General features: G+C 44.9%; 1 protein-coding gene across 4 annotated transcripts in view; it reads right to left on the bottom strand.

Annotated features, from left to right (window-relative positions):
- The window catches only part of PIEZO2 (piezo type mechanosensitive ion channel component 2), a gene marked incomplete at its 5' end in the record, with an annotated part of 334,873 nt that overhangs the window by 76,311 nt on the left and 236,526 nt on the right, over positions 1-22,036 (bottom strand). For 2 of the 4 annotated variants that reach the window (XM_082668432.1, XM_082668434.1), the window contains 9 exons: positions 2,374-2,534; positions 4,105-4,298; positions 4,647-4,679; positions 11,213-11,254; positions 13,692-13,865; positions 16,115-16,263; positions 18,264-18,538; positions 19,998-20,121; positions 20,791-21,021. In XM_082668432.1, coding sequence (XP_082524558.1) covers positions 2,374-2,534; positions 4,105-4,298; positions 4,647-4,679; positions 11,213-11,254; positions 13,692-13,865; positions 16,115-16,263; positions 18,264-18,538; positions 19,998-20,121; positions 20,791-21,021 — 1,383 coding nt within the window. The remainder of the gene's footprint in view (positions 1-2,373; positions 2,535-4,104; positions 4,299-4,646; positions 4,680-11,212; positions 11,255-13,691; positions 13,866-16,114; positions 16,264-18,263; positions 18,539-19,997; positions 20,122-20,790; positions 21,022-22,036) is intronic. The other 2 variants (XM_082668433.1, XM_082668435.1) reach the window with 2 other exon arrangements.

Here is a 22,036-nt window from a genome sequence, read left to right as displayed (position 1 = left end):
CAGAGCGGGGACCCCGTGCCTACTGCTCCAGGGCTGTTGTGGACATGCACGTGGGGCTGTTCGAACACAGCTCAGGGGAGCGCCCACAAGGCTGTGGGTCCAAGAGGAGTGGGTGCTGGAAACCACGGGCAGGGTGACGGCCCCAGAGCTGCAGCTGGAGCCATCACAGAAGAGCCTCCGGGAGGAAAAGGGTAGATTTGATCATCCTCAGCCCAGTGTGAGGCCATCCTAGGACAGTACAAGTCAGATCAGAATATCCCACATCCCCGCCACCCCTGCCCAAGTCCATAACACCAGTCAGTTCATTGGAGCAGGGAGGCGGTGAGGGAGGTGAGTGTGAGAAAGAAAGAAGCGGCTGGAAGAGGACATGTTTCCACTGGGTGAGAGACCAGAGTTTGCTTCTTCTCCGTGGCTAGACAACTCTGATTAACGAACTGAGATCTTGCTTGCTATTCAAGGTAGCCACAGGGCTTTCCATTACCTGAGGATGATCAGAATGTGTCGTGCATTCGGGGCACGGAGAAAAGTTCAGTTGTTCTTACAATGATGCCTTGTGTTCTGATGGCTCAGTGCTCCCATGACATTAATAAGAATCAGCTGTGAACACGGTGATGGTGCCCAGGGACCAAGTCAGTGCAGAGAGGGGAGGCCTCAGAGTCACTGACCCCCAGGACCACGTGGTGACTCACCCTTCAGGTGGAGTGACCTCCCCAGACACACTTGGGGGTCAAACCATCCTACAGCACCAGGATTCCAGCAGTGCCAGCAGTGGGAGGAGAAGAATGTCTCCGATTCATGAGTCTCTTAACGTGTTTTATAGTTATAGGTGAGAGAGATGGGATCAGGAATGAAAATTTTGGACGTCTGTGCAATATGTGAAATGTAGGGGAGGAACTGGTCGCATGCCACCAGAGGCCGTTTTTCTAACGGTGCAAGAGGGTGAAGAGACCGTAATCCTTTATTTATGTGACAGCCTATTAATAACGCATTCTCAAGACTCAACAGGATGATTGGAAATTATATGTATATATGTCTGCTTTTCATTTAGGATTTATGAGAAAGTGGTGTCATTTAACCCTCTCTTTCTTTCTCCTTCTGGACTCGCCAGGATGGATTCAGAGAGTGGGTCTCCCATGCCCTACTCACACTAATTTCTCTTTCATTAAAAGCCCACTCCCATCATTCAATTGTCTTACGATGCCCCCGCACCCACTCTGCCACACATCAGAAATCATCTGCACACCAGACTTGGTTAATTCAGAAACGGACTTTGTTCATTTTTAGCCACAGGTTTCCCCTGATCCTTTTTCATTGTTCTTTAATATTCCGACCCTCAAATTCTGTCTGAATTGGTCAATTCACCTGTAAAGTTAAAATGCTTTAACTTTTTTATTCTCAATTACTATATATATTAGGCTACATTTTAGTTCTAATCAATGTATAGACTTGGTTACTTAACGACGGAGCATGTGTCATTTTCTGCCACAAATCTCACGGGGACAGTGGCTCCTGTTTTGTCCCCACCTGGCCCTGATTACCCACCCACTTCAGATGGTTTGTATGAAAAGGGAGAAAGTCCCAGTTTAGACTGGAGAGCTCACAGTAAGGTTTACCCCTTAGTTACCTACTCGTGAAACATTTGGTGTTCATAGTACTGTAGTTGTAATATTATATTATTACTTAACTTTTTAAACATTATAGGCAGTCTTTCCTGACCTAATGTTTAGAGGGCAAAGACTCTTTGAGTTGTCACTAACTCAAAAAGAGTACAGGGAAGTTAGAAATACGTGAAAATTATCTGTTGAAGAAATTGAAAGAAAGCTAACTTCTCACAGTAAACACCAAACCATTGTTGGCTGAATGATGACTCTTCTCTTTTCAGGTAAGAAAACAGAAGTGCTATTACAATGTTGAAAGACTTTGTGCTTCATCTCAGAAACTCCAATCGTGAACAGGCTGAGCTCTAAGAAAGATTCTATCACATTTTGGAACCTGCGTTTCCTTGGTAGCATGTACCGGAATGTTATTGTTTTCCCCAAAGAGAATTTATGGAGGTGGATTCCCACGCGCGTAGTGCAGAAAAGCATCCTGTCTCATACCCTTCACTAAAGACTAGATGAAAATCAGGAACCTCTGTGATAGGACCACACTGTTGAGGGACTAAGCCGGGGGCTCTTTCTGCCCTGAGATCGCTCCCTCTTCTCAGAATAGCTGTGCTGTGGTTTTCTGTGTGTCAAGTGTATGTGCCTGTCTCACACCTTGGTGTCCTGACGTCGTGGGAAATCACCCTTAAAAAATCAGGGACAGTTGACCAAGGAAAGTGGCGATGGGACCTGGTTCGGTTTGGCCTGAGGATAAACAGGCGTCACTTGCCTCTTTCACGGACACCCAGATGATGTAGGAGGAGACGATCTTGATGATGTGAAGCTCCAGGATCCACCACAGGAACGTCTGCAGCTGGTGGAAACACTCCAGGAACTTCAGGAACAGCACCGTGAGGCGGTCTATCACCAGGTGCCACTTGTTCCTCAGATCTGCAGGGCAGGGAATGTGCCCGAGGGCACGAAAAGGGCTTGTGTGTGCGATTACGGTTGAAAGCCTACCTTGTATCATTCCCATGGGAACGAGACGCTGCAAGATCAGAGGAGTGGATGAATTCTATCTAAGACACCCCGACCTGGAGGAAGGTGGCCCAAGAATCCCACGTCCGGTGATGACTTCGACGTCACACGCCGAGAATGAACGAAGGACAGGCTGCTTTTGCCCACCTTTTCATTAAATTTGTGCAAAAAAGAATTTTGACCTTGTTTACTCTTAGGGCTGAGCTATGATTCCTTGATTTCCCCCGAATATTAAGTAGCTGAGCTCCCTCTTCATGACATTTTTTTTTGCCAAAACAGTGGTTCCTTAAGCGCCAGTCTCCTTGCCGGGGCTTAACTAGGGGGTGGGCAAAGCCCACCAGCCGCCCTGGACGAGCCCACCCCTGTCACAGCAGAGGATGGACCTGAGAGGCTGAACGACTGAGTCACAGTTCACCAAGTGCGGCGCTCAGACTCATTCCAGTCATAATTTTTAATCAAATTCGTCATTTTCTACTTTCCACCTTGTGCTAGGGAATAACATTTTGCAGACTAGGGTCATGCTTCTGCCTAGAAGGTGGTCTGTCCCGGTTAATCTGAACAAAAGTCCTCACAGGACTGTTTCACGCAATCAGCCTGTCCCCGCCTCTGCAGACAGAAGCTCACGGCCCCAGGCAGATAAGACCCAGGGTCTCTGTACGTAGTTTCCTGACCTGGCTGGGGTGTCTGCAACAGGTAATATACTTGGTTCTGAAAGTTTAAGGAAGGTTTTAGTTAGTGTGAAAATGTTTACTTACAGAGCGACTCGGGTGACTCATTACAAGATTGAGGTCACACCTGGGCACAGTTTCGAGGCTACAGGGGCAAGTAAAGAGGAAGCTGCAGCCCAGTTTTTGGTGAGATGTTATTGTAAAGCTCAAACCTGCCTTTAAGTATAAAACACAACCTAGTCCTGAGCCCGTGGTCCCCAGAGCTTGGTTTCCTTCACCTGAGGAAGGCACATCGCTCAGATACGGAGGGAGCATTTCTGGGCCTCTCCTAGGGTTTCTGCGACGAGTGGGCGAAGGGGCCAGTTTGTGGGGAGCTTGTCTTTGGGAGGGATCTTCCTCCCGGTGCTGCCTTTTATCTTCTACTTTGTAAAGCACAGAGCACCAGGAGAAACAAGGGCAGCATCTCAGCATCACAGCCTCAGAATGTCACCTCCCCCACCAAAGGCTGTGATCTCTGGTTCCTCCATGCTTCCTGGGAACTAACAGACTAAACGAAACTGGGCAGGACCCTGCAGGACCCAGACAACCAGCCATCTGCCATCTTCCTCTAAGTCAGAATTACAGGGAAATCCTTGGGGCAATTGGAACAGGAAAACTATGACTACAGCAACCAAAAGACCACACCCTGGTCTCTAGTTCACTGCCTGGGTCGAGCGTATACTCGTTTTATGCACTTGGAGCAAGCCAGTGTTTCATTCTCTCCGTCTGGGAGCCGGCATCTTCTGAGCAGCTCCTGGGGCGGGCGGGTGGCTTACCTGACGTCTCTTCCTCCTCCTCGTCGTCCTCTTCCTCACTGTCCTTGCCGAGCTCGCCCTTCTTGGCCTTTGCAGGGCATCCCCCCGGCTTCTCCTCCCCAGGTCCCGCCAGCTGCTTGGCTTCCGCCACCTCCAAGCTGGCGGTCGGCTTCATCATGGCGAGGTCCGGAAGGCTTCCCTCGGGGTGGGCCAGTCTGTGGGCAGAGAGCAGCCGAATCAGGGGAGGGAAGGCTTCCGGGGGATGCGAGTGAGGGGCCCGTGAAGGAGGATAAACAAAACGGAAGTCACTACACAGCCTGGCATGTGGGCTTGTTAGCATCTGGTCGCTTTTTATTTCTTAAAGCTCTTTCTAACAACGAACTGTAAACTCAGGTTTGGTTAGCTCTTCCAATTCAGGTTCTAGTGATGAGTTGGTCATGAGAGCTAGCGACACCTAAACTTGACATTTTTCCCACAGGAGAAAATGGTCAGAGTTTAGGATGGAGAAGCATGAAATGGCATTGTGTAGAGCAAGCATTTCATGGCTTCACAGGGGGACTTACTCATTTTGGTAGATTGGTAATTTTTTCTTGATGCTGCTCAAAGTAATTGAAATAGAAAGGGAAAAAAGGAGATGAGAACAGAAGAATTATAAGGAAAGTCAGAGATCACACATCATGCTATACATCATCCACTATTGCATTCCTGTACCCCGGGTGCAGGGGTCCTAACGCCAAGTGCATTCCAGGATGGCGGCAGCAGCGGGCTTTGGGAACCCTGTGCCTGGCAACTGATCTGAGAGTGGACGGGACTGCAGTGGTAAAGGACAGAATGCAGAGACTGCTGAGGCAAATCAGATCATGCTTTTTTAGTAACACAGCAAACTATCCCCCAGGAATCAAGTCATTCACATGGTAAGCAGGGATTTTAAAATTCTTAAATAACGTGTAACATCAGTCAACCTTTGCAGAGACCAACCCCATTCTGCCATCATCTGAAGCGAATGCAGCGGGTGCTAATGCTTTTGGGGGTAAGAAGCCTGCATCACGCCCCATCCTTGGGCACCAGGTGAGCTACTAGACCAGCTCTCCTGAGAAGACATGCATGAGGCTGGATGAGGGAGCTGAGCTTCTGAGCTCGTGGGAGCTGCAGCCTCACCGAGCCCAGCAGACTCTCGGGCGGTCCAGCTTATTTTGTGGTGGATAATAACAAGTACGATCTTTCTCCTCAATTTTTTAAAAAAGTATATCTTTTTATTCATATTCAAATGAATGTTTGAAGGAATATTTGTGGGCAATAGATATTAGGAAAAGGTCTATTGGAATTACACATAGTCCTCTCCATTTGCAGTAATTAATCTATACATTTCAGCCCGGCTGTAACAGGATGGACACTTAATCATGTTATTATATCTGTACCGTTGTGGGCTCTGAGTCAATTATTTCACCTCTCTGGAATTTATTTGTTTTTTGTGTTTTACAAAATGAGGAAGTTTGGCTACATAAAAATCCAAGCTCACATGCAACTTGCTGGTTTTACATTTAAAACGCCTGTGATATTGGATAACTGTGGTCATGAATCTGCATCGTCCTTAGACTGTTAGAGAGGTTCTCCTTCAAAAGTCATTCTTTTTAACAGGGTGTCAAGTAGGTAAATGACAGAGTGTCAGAAACGAATTGTTCATTTAATGAACAAAGAACGTTCTGAGGATGGTAGAAGAAATTGTGCAGATATACACTTGCTTATTTTCTTAAGGTAGACAATTGACCCTCCACCTTTGGGGAAGTTCCCCATTCTGGAAACTGTAGTTCCACATCTCCTACACCAGCTCCGTGCATCAACTTTCAGGGTACTTCTTTTCTGTCCCTGCTTCATCAGGACTCTACGTATTAAAGGGTATTAAGGTGAAAGTCAGGTGCTACACAAACGTCAGTGTTTCCATGTCCTCTTCAGGGTAAGCAAGGGGTTGCATTTTACAAGTGAGAAGCCACTTTCACAATGACAGAAATTTGTGGATTTTACTGTGGAAGTATGACCACTTATATAATCTACCTCGGCACTGCCACGACTTGATACTGAAAACAACTTTCCAGTAATGAGTGCTATTTATGGAGGGAAACTCCCAGAGATGAGGCTGTTTCTGCAGTTGCCACTATGGCTCCGTAACAAAAAGTCCTCCAGCCACGAGACCCCCAAAGTGCTGTCCAGATTGAGGGGAGATTGTTGAACGAAGGAATCACAGAAGAACCTCAGACTAAACCTTTTGGAAGTAAGTCCGGAAGATCTACTTCTGGAAACTTGTCAGTTACAGGAGACCTGGGACTTGATGGAGCTGGGGGTGTCGGGGAGAGGGGAGAGAGCTCCTGTGTCTAATGCTGCTACCTCCGCTCTGACATCATCCTCGTGAGGAAACAGTGACACTGATGCCCTCTGGAGCAGCCTGACCTCCGAGCTTGTAACACAGGGCCAACAAAAAAAAAAAAGAAAGAAAGAAAGAAAGAAAAGACAAAAGGGAAAGCGTGTATCAGGCTATAATTTACCAACCTAGGCGTTTGCCACCTGAAATTTCACCGAGAAAATTTGCGTGCATAAAATGAGTACAGATGAAAGTATTTTCAATGCATGGTTGGAGTTTCTATTTTAAAAAGACACTTGTGTGAATCCTTTCGACTTTCATTTTTTTCTCATTTTTCTCGTAGCATTTTTTTGAGGCAATCCAGAACAATAAGCACGCTCTTTGGAATCAGAACGACTTAGATTCAAGCCTCAACTAGACATCTTACTAGCGAGAGGACTTGGCAAAGTTCCTTACCATGTCTTTTATTTTATTTTTTAAAATTTTTTTATTAAAATATAGTTGATTTACAATGTTGCGTTAGATTCAGGTGTACAACAAAGTGATTCAGTTATACATGTATATATACATACATACATATATATATATATATATATATATATATATATATATATATATATATATATATGTATATATACACATTGGGTTGGCCAAACAGTTCATTGGGGTTTTTCCAATGTTACTGAAAAACCCGAACAAACTGTTTGGCCAACCCAGTATATATTTGCCGTGTCTTTTAAATCTCAGTTTGCTGATCTGTGAAATGGAATAACAGTGCCCACTTCCTGGAATGTTGTGAAAATGGAGGTGATTTCCGTTAAGTGCTTAACACGGTGCTTAGTACACAGGAACATTTTTAGAGTAAAGAACCATCTGCTAATGACAGATTTGCATATACTTTTTGATAATCCGCATCATCAGTTCATGCTAAGGAAGAGGCAGAATCAGGACACACCTTCGTGTGGGACCACATAGCACAGGTTGCTGGGGTGGGCGCTCAATTTGGACTCTAATTCTGTCATCAGCATATTCCTTAATGGCTTGTGTGTTAAAATGGCCATTCAGAGAACAGTGCAAACGTTTCTCCCTCGAGAATCCGTCTCAGATAGTCTCAATGCCCAGGGCCTCTTATGGCCACCATCACCTCCCTCCGCCATGTGGCCAGATCGGGTGGGTTGCTGCAGGGCTGGGGTCCGACTGCCCAGGGCAGGGTCGAGGCAGAACTGGCTGCCCCTTTGCTGTCACGGACGGCTGTATCGATTCCCCAGGAAAGCCTGTGTACCTTAACTTAGATACGTACCTCCCCCTAACTAATTTTAAAAAGGGATCCTGATTTTTCAAAGACTAAATTAAAAACCACCCTCTAGTGAAAAAAACATTCCCTGAAACTTCCAGCAAAGGAACTTAGGATGCTTGTAATTCTCTGCTGATCCTCACGTGTGGATTATCCCATCACTGGTGGATGATTTCCACTTTGGGATCCAAACCGACCAGCTGATGAACCAGATTCTCCCGGACCCCGCCCCAGCTTCCTTAAATCCCACCGTTTTGCCTGTCTTTCCCCTCAGGGAGCCCATTTCCTTCTCTTCTGCATTTTCTTGACCTCGCCTGTAACTCTGGTCTTGCTTTTATGATGATCCAAGCTCTGAGCTTAATCCTCTATTTCTTAGCCACGACGGTTCTCTCCTCTTGCATTCCAACAGAGCAGGTGACTTTTGTCTGTTTATTCACCCACCCTCTCTCTTTCATGCTTCCGCAGCTCTGTAAGTCAACGTGTGCATTTCTCAATTTGTGTCCACATCATTTTATTCTCTCCTTGAGGACAGAAATCCAGTCTCACTCTGCTCACCTCCCTTTGCTTGGTGTACACTATCATTCCCTGAGTGTTTGCTGAGTGAATTCTATACTGGAGAGGCATTCTAATTTGAAACCAAAGAAACAAATTATGGAGAGTTGCAGAGGTTTAAGTCTGTACTAGGAGTTGACTTTGAAAAGCCACATATTAAGCTACTTTCCAAAAAAGAAAATGGAAATTCTACTACTTTAAAATCCCCTAAGGCCTAAATTCTATTTATTTATAGCTACTCCAAGGTAAACTGCACTCAACCCATTCATTAGACTATTAGAAAAAAGGAACTTTCTTGCAAATGTGTACTATTTATAAGTAATATTTAAAGTAGAAGTTTTAAAACTCTTTAAGATTATATTCTGGAACTCCTAAGCACTTTGAGAAAACTGTATTCAAAGATGAGCAGTTGATTTCATTTAATTCAATTTAATGTCACATCTTAACTCTGTGTGGTAGTCATTCCTCCAAAAATAATCTACTAGGCAAGATTGGGTATAATGGCTCTGGTTTGTGTATATGCGGGAGAAATAATCATTACTCCTGTTAAAATCTTCTAAGTCAGTCTGTTTACAGATTCAGCTGGAACTTCCTGCAATTTTTCACATCATCAAAATTTTACCAGTCACCCACTGTCCTAAACACACCCGCCACCTCACGCCTCGTAAGGTCAAGTCTAAATTGTAATCGACGCAGAAGTCAAATGTAGCTATGTCCCCTCTTTCACTGGAACTCATGTTTACAAACACATTATTCTCCTTATAAAACAGCATTGAGCGTACAGAAATAAATTTTGGGAGATGGAAAGCTTATTTACTTAAATAAAAGGTTCACCCTATCATTGGACACACTTCACGTGCAGCCTTTCAGAGGCACACATTATCCAGAGAGGGACGGGTTTGTTAGGTCACGTGTCCCTTAAGGCAGAGCTCTGGCCTTTCTTAAAATGTTAGCATTCAGACAAAAATGAGAGATTCCACTGGAAAGAAGACTGACCTAATGGTGGAATGCTTCAAGTTTTAAATTATTTTAGATGACTTTGCATCTAGATCATTCTAAGAACTCCTGAGTGAATTCACTGGCCTTGTGACTTGGGGTAATGGGCATAGGCTTTCTCTCAAGAGAAAAGTCGGGGACAACGGGGACCAAAACTTGTAGTCGTCCCTCGGTATCCATGGTGGAGTGGTTCCAGGACCCCCGAAGATATCAAAATCCACGGATGCTCAAGTCCCTTATATAAAATGGTGTAGTATTTTCATATAACCTATGCACATCCTCCTGTATACTTTAAATCATTTCTAGATGACCTACAATACCTAATACTATGTGAATGCCATGCAAATAGTAGCTTGCTCACAGCAAATTCAAGTTTTGCTTTGGGGAACTTTCTGGAATTTTTTTTCTTTTCACATATTTTTGATCTGTAATTGGTTGAATCCATGCATGCAGAACCCGCGGATACGGAAGGCCAAGTGTATCAGCCATCAGAGCCCATCAAACCAATTCCTGACCTCTTGGGTGCCCCAGCCACCTCCTCTTAAAGCAAATGGTCAATACTTTATGAGAAACACTGAGGGAGAGAGACAGAGATTGTGCTTCCTTATGTTTAGAGGGATAAGATTGATGCAGCTGCTCGAGATTTCTAGTTCGAGTCTCTGTCTTACTTCTCTTCCTGGCAGCTAAAAACCTGAGGTTGACTTTTCTCTCTCAGGCTGTCCACAGAACTGGCCCCAAAGGGAGAAAGCCCAGCCTCCTTCCTCTTCTGCAGAGATCTGCACACGGTGCGCTAAGTTTTTACACCTCCTTCTAGAAGTTCTGCCTCCTAGGGTTTGCTATTTGGTTGTCAGCCTTGGGATGTTACTTAAGATAACGACTAGAAAACCAACAAATCTTTCCCAGGGTTATTTTGTTAAGTGGATTTCTTGCAAAATACATGTTTCTATTACCTGAATTACTGACTTGATTACTAATGACACGAAGTTATGGGAGTGGGCATTTTAATTCACCTACTTGATAAGGTAAGAAGAGTTTTGGCAAAGCAGACCCCAAAGGCTCTTTCCTCTGAACTCTTAGGGCACTTGAGGATAACTCTACACACGGCACATGTCAAAGCTCACTCTTTATTATGTGTGGTTACCTGCATGGCTTATCTCCCCAGCTGGGTGATATGCTTCTAAGGTACTGCCCAGCTTTGCCTTTTTGGCAGAAAGCAAATATATTGTGAAGTTGGGTCATGTAAAATACCGTCCTTCAATACGTTGCTCTTTCAAGTAGACGTATATTTGAAGAAACTGATGCTTTAATTTTCTCTTAACCATAGATTGTTGTGACCACTGTCACTTCATTCAGGAATACCTACTGAGGGTCCACTAATGGGTGAGCCTCCACGGTAAGTGAGATGGATTTTACAGGGACTCCGGGCCTGCGGGGTGGAGGCCTCGAGCAGGGGAGACAAGACAGCCAGACAGATAGGGGCTGAAGGTCAGTGTCGGGGGACAGCGATGAGAAAGTGCCCCGGGAATTCAGAGCAAGGGCAGTTCCGCTCAGCGGGGAGCCGGCAGTGTTGGGCAGGTCTGTGGAGGAGCTGGTTCTTGAGCTGAACTCTCCATCACGTGTTCAAGAGGGAGGTGGGCTCGCAGGCTAGCCGGGAACCAATGCTACCGAGGGTGACGTCAGTGGGGCTGGCGGCTGAGCCAGGCCGACGCCGAGGGCCAGCTGAAGACCCGCGGCCACCTCCAAGTCCGCTCGGCAGCACCGTTCGGTCCAAACGCCGAATGGCTGGGTTTGCAAAAGACATCCAGCGCACCTGCAGGCCACGCCCACTGTCTGATGATGCCATTTTCCACTTACAAGCTAATGAAGCGTTTAACACCCCCAGAGACCATTAACAAAAAGGAAACCGAGAGAGAAAACGTCGAGGTACCCACCTATTTATTATCAGATACACGCGCCCATTGACCTTGGCATGGCTACGCGGGGGCACAAGGAAGCAGGCGGTGGCAGCGGGGGACAGTTGGAGAGAGAAAGAGGAGAGTGTTAGCCAGAGAGGAGGAGTGGATGTCCCGTAAGCTCTGCACCACCACATGTGTCACCGACATGCTTCACGCACTGGAGGAGGGTCCAGACAGTGAGATTCGGCAGCAGAGAAATCAGAGTCGGGAAATCGCCGGACGATAACAGTCTCTCCCTCCCTCCCCCCCAGTCACACACCTTGTCAGGAATCTATAAGGTTTACATGTCCAGAACGCATTTATCAGATAAAATACCACGGAAAACATTAATTCTTGCTCCTTCCCCAGAATTAAAAGAAGAAAATCCTCCTAAATGTCCATAGTCAACATACTGTTTTCTGGGGTGTTCTAAAACTGAAGACAGAAAAAACTCATTCTATTTCTATATGCATCACAGTACTTTCTAAAATAAATTATGGACAAACTGCAGTGACAGACATTTAAGTAAGGAGTGGATACTTAGCACCTTATTAAGTATATATTATATAATAATTACATTGTGATTATGTTCTATTATATATTTTATCAGTATATAAGGGAAATGCTATTCCTGAGGATGCCTACCTAGAACTAATAATAGTTTCACATAAGGTATATCATAAAACACTTTCATAGTGCTAACTTTATAAATTGTGGAAGGCTAAACACAATGAATTCTGCTTCAGACACAAGTGACATTTGCCTACAGGGCCTACACAAACCACAAAAACGACAGACAAAACAGGAAAAAGGACAGTTGGCTATTCACAGAAACAACAGGACTGGAATCACTTTAAGGGATAAAATGCATTGATTATTCCCAATTTGGGAGTTTTTTTTTTTTTTTTTCCCCAGCATCTACTAAGCGGGCAGGAACAGAGAAGGCAAAGCGGGACAGTCAATCCCAACCCCAAAAATATGTTTTTCTTCATCATTTTCATTTTAATGTAGCCATTTACTAGCGTTCTAGGGACTAAAACTACCGTGAGGTGAAAATTGCTAGTAAGGAAAATACTACAATGGAAAAGAGCTGCAAAAAAGATGGGATACGTATCTTATGGTCCAAGTTGAAACTTGGGGGACTTTTACATGAAACTCTTGCATGAAATCCCAAAACACCGAACTAGAGTGAGTCCTTTGAACTCCTCGAGTTTCTAGAAAACTGCTTTTCACAGAACCAAAAATGAAATCCTGCATTCCTAGACCATTCAGGTGGCTGCCATTATATACTCTCGCCTCACCCTTTTACATTTTCTTAGAAAAGCAACAGTTAAGGGGGGTGCTCAGGCTGAGCTGCGGCCAGAGGAGGGCCAGCTCCAGTCTCAGACTGAACAGACTGCTTGGCCTCCTTCCCTGTCCTGCCAGGCGAGGGGGTTATGGGCTGGCAGGACACCAGAGCAAACAGGGAGAACACATCTTGACATAGGCTGCTGTCCTTCTCCAGAACCTACATAATTAAATCAGGTTCTACATACTTAACAGGAACTCTGTGCAACAAATTCAGTTTTCCATAATTCCACTCCCTAGCACAGCACAACACAGACAGTTTGATATTTCATAAACTGTGCGTGATGAGATACTGCTGCATCTTCTTTGGATGGACACGTTGTTTTCCTTGAAAAAGAGCTAAGGGGAATTTTCAACTGTGGCATCTGTGCTCCTTTGAATACAGCACTTTGCTCCCTTATTTACTTAACAAGTGTTTTTCCAGGAACTGAATCACAGGCTATTATGTGAAGCAGAGAGGAAAATCAGTATCAAGGTTCATTAGACGAGTGCTTGTAATTTCCCCGTGATGGAGCAGATCTAGGCATGTGTGATGACCCACCGTGGCTTCAGCACACATGGCCAGGGAGAGCCAGATCCATCTGCTACTTGTAAACAATTTATGTTTACTGATGGGCAGACCACAGCAGGGAGCTGATGAAAGAAAACACTGCCCTCGCTTTCTTTCCTTAAATCTTATTCTGGTTACTCATAGATGGCAGATTCTCTCCTTTTAGCCAAGGTTCTCCCCTTCCAAGACGGAAGGTAGAATTCTGCACTGCGCTCTCACTCACAGCGACTTCTTCTCTGCCCGTTAGTGCGACAGAAACTCATCCTCCGAATTAGCCAGATTCTGTAAATGTTCTAAAAACACCTCACCAGCCTGGACACAAAAGCCACATCACCACCGCTAAGGAATTCCAGTCTACACAGCTACTCTGAACTAATTCACGTGCCTGTCAAGATCACTGCATGAACCATCATAAATCACTACCAACTGTTTCACAAAGAGCCGTCAAATATTCCGCATTTTTTCTCATTTTTCCCCCACTTACAGGCTGATACTCATGGCAAGTTCAGGGCTGAGATTCTAAGTGAGATGGTTGGGAGGGTCCAGGCTGCCTTCTTGGAGCTTCCTGCACGGGCTCACCTGTAGATGGTGCTGTCTTCCTTGCTGGGAATGGACTTCAGGTCCGTGAGTTCCAGGAAGCGGTCGTGGAAGTAGTGCAGGTGCAGGATGCACACCAGCAAGAAGGACGTGGGGATGAATATGCGCGTGAACAGCTCGGCCACCGTGAACTGTTTAAGGCCAAGGTCCTCCAGCCTGCAAAACAAAACGGCTTTCCCCGGTGGGCTCTCCTACCCGAACGTCTCCTGGAAGTTGGCTGTTTCACAGTGATTTCATATTGAGTGTTTTCAAGACAGCATTCTCGATTTCCCCATTTCCTGAAGCAGCTGAGCTGTTCTCCACCCCTCTATCCCCACCCTGCTCTTCACTGGCACAACCGTCTACCTCGTGCAAAACGCCCCAATCAGGGCGTTCCCCCGACGCTTTCTTTGCCTTCCGGTGCCACCATCTGCATTCCTTCGACCCTTGAATCTGTCCTCGTTTTCATTTCTAGTACCTCCTATTCTAGGTGGAGCCGCCATCCTCACTCGCAGGACCCCCCACTGCTGGCTGACCGTGCTGTTGTGTCTATTCTTTTTTTTTTTTTTTCCTGCGGTATGTGGCCTCTCACTGCCGTGGCCTCTCCCGTTGCAGAGCCCAGGCTCCGGACGCGCAGGCTCAGCGGCCATGGCTCACGGGCCCAGCCGCTCCGCGGCATGTGGGATCCTCCCGGACCAGGGCACGAACCCGTGTCCCCTGCATCGGCAGGCGGACTCTCAACCACTGTGCCACCAGGGAAGTCCCTGTGTCTATTCTTGGCCTCCACACACATCACTTTTTCCTCAGCCAGTCAAGGGTGCTTTAAAGACTTTTAGAAATTTCACTATGAATGAGATGCAAACCATCACTACCTACAAGCCCTGCACCTCCGGGTGCCTAGCTGACCTTTCCCACTTCTCCCCTTGCTCCCCACAGCCCAGACTTCCTGCCTTTCCACACACACACACACACACACACACACACACACACACACACCAAAGTTTGCCCTGCCTCAGGCCCTTTGCATTTGCTGCTCTCTTTTTCTGGAATGTTCGTCCACCTCCCAGCTCCCAACTCACACAGTTTTCTAAAGACAAGCTCTGTCCTATTCTTCAAGAGTTTAAAATGACACCTCCTCAGGAACTTCCCTGGCTGTCCAGTGGTTAAGATTCGGCGCTTTCACTGCCGAGGGCGTGGGTTCAGTCCCTGCTCGGGGAACTAAGACCCTGCATGCTGCGTGGCGCAGCCAAAAGAAAAAATGACGCCTCCTCAGGGAAGCCTGCCCTGACTATTCCATCTCTAGTTACTGTCACCCATTCTTCAGTATCTCAACCTGTTTCTGTTTCCTTCACAGACGTGTCGCAGTTGATTTGTTTGTACACTACGTAGGTTTTTGGTTTGTCTCCTCTCCTGGACTATAAACTCCACAGGGCTCAGACTCTGTCTCTCTTGCTTCCTGTTGCATCTTCAGGTACAGAAGAGTGTCTGGCCCAGGGGAGGCACTCAAGAAATATTTGCTGCATTGACTTAAAGATATATTAGTCTAGTTACATGGTGAACCCTCCTTTTAAACTTTCCTCTTGGCCACCTCAGGATACTCAGTTCTATGCCCAGTTCTGGTGGGATTTCTAAACGAACTTCAGAAGTTTACAGAAGCAAATTAGAAAAGCCTAGACTCCTATCTATTTCATGCACAAGAAAGATTTCATCATCACTAGTCTCTGAGCACTTTTCCTGTGGTACCAACTACTCCTTAGATCTTAGCACCTGCTCTATCAGTGAGGAGACGCTGATGTGTTACCTTATGAACCTACTGATGAGGAACTGGGCTCCAGCTAAGAAAGGAGGAAGCATGACAGTGAGGAACCGGGCAGGTGTGCTTCACATGAAGCCGACACTAGAAAATGCCATTTCATTAATAATGGGCGGAAAATTCACTTTTCAGTTGATATTTATTGAGTACCTACTATGTGCTAAAAGCTCAGGGCAAGGTCATGAGAACCCCAAATGACCAAGACCTGAGTCCTCTTCTGGAGGAAACTTTATTTTTTTTGAATATTATTTAATTTACTTTTTTATACAGCAGGTTCTTATTAGTTATCCATTTTATACATATTAGTGTATATATGTCCATCCCAATCTCCCAATTCATCCCACCCCCACCCCCACCCCGTCACTTTCTCGCCTTGGTGTCCATACGTTTGTTCTCTACATCTGTGTCTCAATTTCTGCCCTGCAAACCGGTTCATCTGTACCATTCTTCTAGAACTTATAGCCATCACTGGCTATAAGTTCTGGAGGAACTTATAGCCAGTGATGATGTCATGTTTTACTAAAACCTCCCAGAAAGATGTTTTGAACGACACACATTCACAACCTCATGCTGTTTGTCATTTTCCATCCCGCTGTCCACCACAATTACTTACTTTTCTTTTTTCAACCCCGTCATGTTTTGCCACAGGCCCGGGAAGTTTTCAAACTGATATGTGTATATAAAGATGAGCACCAGCATCGTGTAGATAACCACCGACATCCAGAAATATTTCAGGATCCGTCTCCACCACTCATAGTGCACCTGAACAACAGATAAGAAAAAAAAAGCGGTCAGAGGAAAACGCACAAAAACACCTGCTTTATTCAAAGAAGACAGGTGATTCCTTTACGAATGTTTGAAAACAAAGGCACGTTCATATTTAGTTTTTGAGGCTCTGTTCCTCGTAGGGTTGGGTGGCTGTGGATTGGAATCCGGTTCCACCAGAAGCTGTGAGCTGTGTCCTTGGGCAAAGCTGCTACCCTGAGCTTGTTTCCTCCTCAAGAGTACTTACTTTCCAGTTGTTCCCAGGATGAAATAATGATGTTTGTATCATCATCATTAATCATGTTTATTTCGGCATGATGTCTGGTCTATATCTGGTCTACGGGAGGCTTTCAGGGAGGTGTATTCTGTGCTTGTGGTCATGGCTGGGGAACTTGCCTCCATTTTGAAATTCAGAGTGATGCCATGTGAATACAAATGTGAGACCGCCACAGAGAGGAGGCATCCCTCTCTACCAAAAACCTGCGGGTTTTCATTAGGGAACATCTACCCGGAATTTCAAAAGGATATTTCAAAGTGTGATTGACCTCCGTTGAGACATTTCCATCTCCACAGGTAATCGCCTCTTGTTAATCGAGGTTGCTTTACTTGTTTTCTTGGTTACCGGCAGGAATGTTTACTGTTACACTTGTGTACATCATCAGGTTCCCACCCGTCATCAGTCACACGGAATTTGTGGAGAGGCTAACTCATTTCAATATAACATTTCATATGTTCTAATTAATGAAATACTAAAGCACTCAATGCATTATACATACATTTGTAAACAGACACACACGCACATGCGCATGATTTTCTGATTCCAAACTCTGAAATACAAATGAACCGAATATTATCCAGTATTTTAGATTATCCAGCCACGGTTTTTACACTACTATTCAAAAGTGTAATCTAATGATACAGACTTATTTTTATTTTTTATTTTTTTCGATACGCGGGCCTCTTACTGTTGCGGCCTCTCCCATTGCGGAGCACAGGCTCCAGACGCGCAGGCTCAGCGGCCATGGCTCACGGGCCCAGTCGCTCCGCGGCATGTGGGATCTTCCCGGACCTGGGCACGAACCCGTGTCCCCTGCATCGGCAGGCGGACTCTCAACCACTGCGCCACCAGGGAAGCCCCAGACTTATTTTTTTAATTAGTAACTTTTGAAAAAGTTATGAATTTTTTCTGACTTCATTTTACACATGCATTTGTTTTTCTTCAGTTTTGTCATGTTTATTTTATTTATTGAAGTATAGTTGATTTACAATGTTGTATAGGTTTCAGGTGTACAGCAAAGTGATTTAGCTATATATATATTTTTTCAGATTCTTTTCTTTTATATGTCATTACAAAATACTGGGTATAGTGCCCTGCGCTATACCATAGGTCCTTGTTTATCTATTTTATATATAGCAGTGTGTATCTGTTAATACCAAACTCCTAATTTATCTCTCCCCCCTTCCCTTTGGTAACCATAAGTTTGTTCTCTACGTCTGTGGGTCTGTTTCTGTTTTGTAAATAAGTTCATTTGTGTGGTATTTTAGATTCCACATGTAAGTGATATCATATGGTACTTATGTTTGTCTGTCTGACTCACTTCACTTAGTATGGTAATCTCCAGGTCCATCCGTGTTGCTGCAAATGGCATTATTTCGTTCTTTTTTTATGGCTGAGTAATATTCTATTGTGTATATGTACCACATCTTCTTTATCCATTCCTCTGTTGATGGACATTTCTAAGACCAGGAATAAGACAAGGATGCCCACTCTAACCACTTCTCCACCATTTTAAGAACCTAACATTTAAAATCAGTGCACAAGCTGAAGGGAGCTACTTCTCATTTTAGGATTCCTAGCGTGTAATGTCTGAATCTCATCGACCCCTTTACACAATGTTTTCACGAGGTCACAGTAACTTAGAGTCTTGTCGAAAGAAGCTCACGTACGTTCCTGGACAGATGTGAGGATTGAAAAACAGGGACAGCTGTGTACCCACCTGATACAGGGCCACACAGAACAGGAAGAGCACCATGTAGATGATCTTGTACATCACGATTTTGCCCTCGAAGCTGACGAAGAAGAACATGCCTCCACAGACGTAGATCCAGTACTTGATGAACAAGGCCACCACCAGGTTACCCAGCACCTTCATGATGTCCTGCTCATTGTCGTCGTCCTCCTCCTTCTTCTGCTCCTGCTTCTCCTCCTTTGCCTCCTCTTCTTCCTTCTTCTCCTGGGCCTCCCCATCCACCTGTATGTCCTGTTCGTCATCTTCAAAAGAGAAGACCATGCTGTTCAATGGAGCTGGTCCCCGGACCAGAACCACACTCTGCCCGGTGTGATGGGAGTGCCACACAGCGCACACATTTCGTGCATTACCATATGAGTTAAATAATTTTAGATGGTTCTAATAAACAAGCCAGAATTTATGGAACTAATTATAGTCCATTTTCCTAAAATTCTTGAAATATAGTTTTAAAGAAATACATTTGGTAATACTTTTATACTAATCTTTTTATAACACCTATTCCACTTGTAATATCCTGCTGTAACTATTGCAGGATCGAGGAAAAATACATAGGCAACAATAACACAAATAAAAACTACTACGACAACTTCAAATTCCAACTGTTAACATGACTCCAGACAATCCTAGCAGTATTTTACTGGATTTGGGTTAATGGTAATAATCTTAACCAAAAGTATGCTTTTAGAGAACTAAGAAAGTAAGAGTTAAAGCCAAATATCACTTAATTTAAATTAGAATTGAAGAATAATTGTAATTTACCTAAGTTTAAAATAGTTTTATGCACTGCAATGCAAAGCTTATATTTGGTCTTACTTTAAAATATGCTAATATATGACTCATTTTTGTGTTACTAAGGCAACCTGTTAAATACATCTAAATAATGTATTCAAATGACCAGGAGATCCACAGAGTGAGGGGAATGCAAGTGAGGTGAGAGGTCAGAGCAACTGCTGATCTTAAATGAACTATTCTTTATATAAAGTAACTGGTGAATTTAATCACTCTATTAACAGACACATCCAAAGTCAAAGAGTCAAGATTCAAATCTTATAGACTTTTGTTGCTGAAAAGTAACTCCATGGTTAGGTCTAAACGAGAAGCTATAAGAAAAGGATGAGTTGGTGTGTGTTGGTTTTCTCCTCCTTACCGGGTTAGTCTTAAGGTTACCAGCCCAACCTCTGTGAACCTTTATGGCATCCTTTTCAGACAAGGCTACACACATCACTAGTGGTCTCCAAGCCGTTCTACTAACATTAAATGATATTTATTGGTACATCCAGGCAGGTAGGGAGTGAGAGGCTCTCATTTTACCCATATAGCAGGTCTAAAACTACAGAGGTGATCGATCATCAAAACACCAGATTCTATTTTTGACTTTGTGGTATATTCGTCTTTGAAAAGAAGAGGATTCGAATTTGGAAGATTTGAGTCACTTTCTTGGTACTAACACTCAGTAAATGTGACCGTGGAGAACCCAGTGCACTTCCCTGAGCTTCAGTTTCTCTTCCCTGAAGTGGGAGTCACTTTTGTGAGGATCAAATGACACAGGGTCTCTGAAGCTCCTGTGGACGGGGACTTAGCCCCGGGACACGGTCATTTATCTGCTCACGTCTACACCTGGCCTCCTTCTGGTCTGGAGCAGAGCGCCCTGGATGTCCTCGGGGGCCCTTCCTCCCGTCACACACCTCACGCACTAATTACCTTTTTCTTCATTTTCCTGACTTCCGATTTTGACCTCAGACAGAAGAGCTTCCTTTTCTTGGAGAGCTTTTTGCTCTGTGAGGTGCTGTCTCAGCAACAGCCAAAACGTAATGGTGAAAAGGATCTGAAAGGAGAGAATTAGGAACACGAGCATCAAGTCTTTGAAGCATAAGCCTATTTCAACAACTACTACGCCTTCTCTGCATTTCAGTGGGAGCAATTACATGAACCTTTCCACTTGAGATAGAGTCAGGCACCCACTTGATTTCAGCTGAAAGTCACTGGCTTTTAAATCTCCTTTCCCGAGGACGCTGGCATGCCGTCCAGTGCCAGGGTGCATTCATGCCTGGGATGCCCCGGGAAGATGCACAGGACAATCTGGGCTGGAAACCAACTTGGACCAGTGGTCCCCTTCAAGGTGCTAGTCCTTGACTTCCTGTCCTTCCCTGACATCAGCACAAGTATCAGAAGATGATGTATTTCTCCATGATCCCTGTTGCTTCTGCAGTGCTCCTTATTTTGAAGAATTCCACAGATGGGAAAGAAGAACATTTCTTGCCAGCAAATAGAACCCCTTAATATTCCCATTCTTCTCCCAAAGCTGAAGGGGGAATTGTTCTAAGTGCCCACATGTTTATATTAACATTTTCCTGAGGGCTAGGAAAAACATTATGATTTCAAGCAGCAGCAAATATTTGGAACGTATTTTTGTACTTTTTTGCTTGGATGTGTTTGTTTTGATTACCGTGGTTTTGTCTGAATGCTTTGTTTTCTTGCTTTGCTGTTCACTTACCTTTGAGGCAAGTTCCCCTGGCTCTTTCTTTTCTAAAAATCCCGGGACCTTTTTAATTTCAGGGAGTTCAAAACTCCATATGTACTGTAATATGAGCAGTAGATTTCCGTAGACAACCATGAATGGAGAGCTGATCATGGCATATTTCCTTCTGTTGCGAATCATCCAAAGAGTGCAGGACCAGATCAGCAGCACGAACGTCAGCCAGCTGTGGTACGTGATGCTCCACGCCTCCAGGAAGGAAGGAGGAGAAAACGGTGCCGGTCAATACAACATACAGGCCCCACCCTGCTAAGTTAGACGTTATCTAGCAGGTAAAGGTCAGTAACATTCACACTATGGAGGGAGGGTGTTGTGGTGAAATCATGGAGGGACATCCCAGCTGCGGCAGGGGACACAGCGAGGAGAAAGGCTGCCTCTGTGAGCTAGCACTTGCCCTCGACTTCCTGGAAGGAAGAGGGTCGGGCAGGGGGCTTCACTCCACGTCCTTTGCCCTCCAGCCCCGAATGTCTTCCTTTTCACCCTGCTTTGCAGAATGAGAAGCAACCTGCTTTCTCCTTTATTCTTCCAAACCAGCTTGGGGTCGGCTATTTTTTCAGGGTGCTGGGTGAGTGTGGCCAAGCTGGGCTCAGAAACGGAAGCTGCAGGGACCACAGGGTCAGCACACAAGCTGGCTTCAGGGGTCACCCTTAGCAGACCCGCCAGGAAGACAGACATGATAGGAACCAGGGAATCTCCAGGAGGAGGTAGAGTGTTAGGTGTCCGCACACCGCAAACAGTAAAGCCAGGTTAATGGAGAGGCCGGCCTCCCCTTCCGCCCTGCAAGAGGCAAGACATCTTCCACTCACACCAAACTCCCACAGGTCCAGAAGATATCTCAAAGGGCAGCTGCTGGAACATTCTAGAAAATCAGGCTCATGAGAACCATTAACTTCAGTAAATCTATCCTCTCATACCATAATCTCGGATACCAAATTTCTGTGAAAAGGTCTTTAAAAATATTTTCTAGCTGTTATTTGGAGCTAATTGAAATCAGTCATATTCTTGAGTATCACGAATTACCAAGAGTTATTCGTAAAGTCTGAAATGTTTTACAAGTCTGTTTTGCTTCTGGAAAGCAGATAAGTATTGAGATAAATAAGATAAATGAATAAAGTCAGCACAGAACAAACAAATACTTCCTTGCAGCAATGTGCAAATCTGTCCGAAAGCAGAGCTAGCTTTTTAAATGTAGAGTTATTTAAAA

The sequence above is a fragment of the Grampus griseus genome (genome assembly GCF_964374135.1).
Source record: "Grampus griseus genome assembly, chromosome: 12".
Classification (NCBI taxonomy): domain Eukaryota; kingdom Metazoa; phylum Chordata; class Mammalia; order Artiodactyla; family Delphinidae; genus Grampus; species Grampus griseus.
The sequence above is the reverse complement of the archived record's forward strand: the minus strand, read 5'-3'. Positions and strand labels throughout refer to the sequence as shown.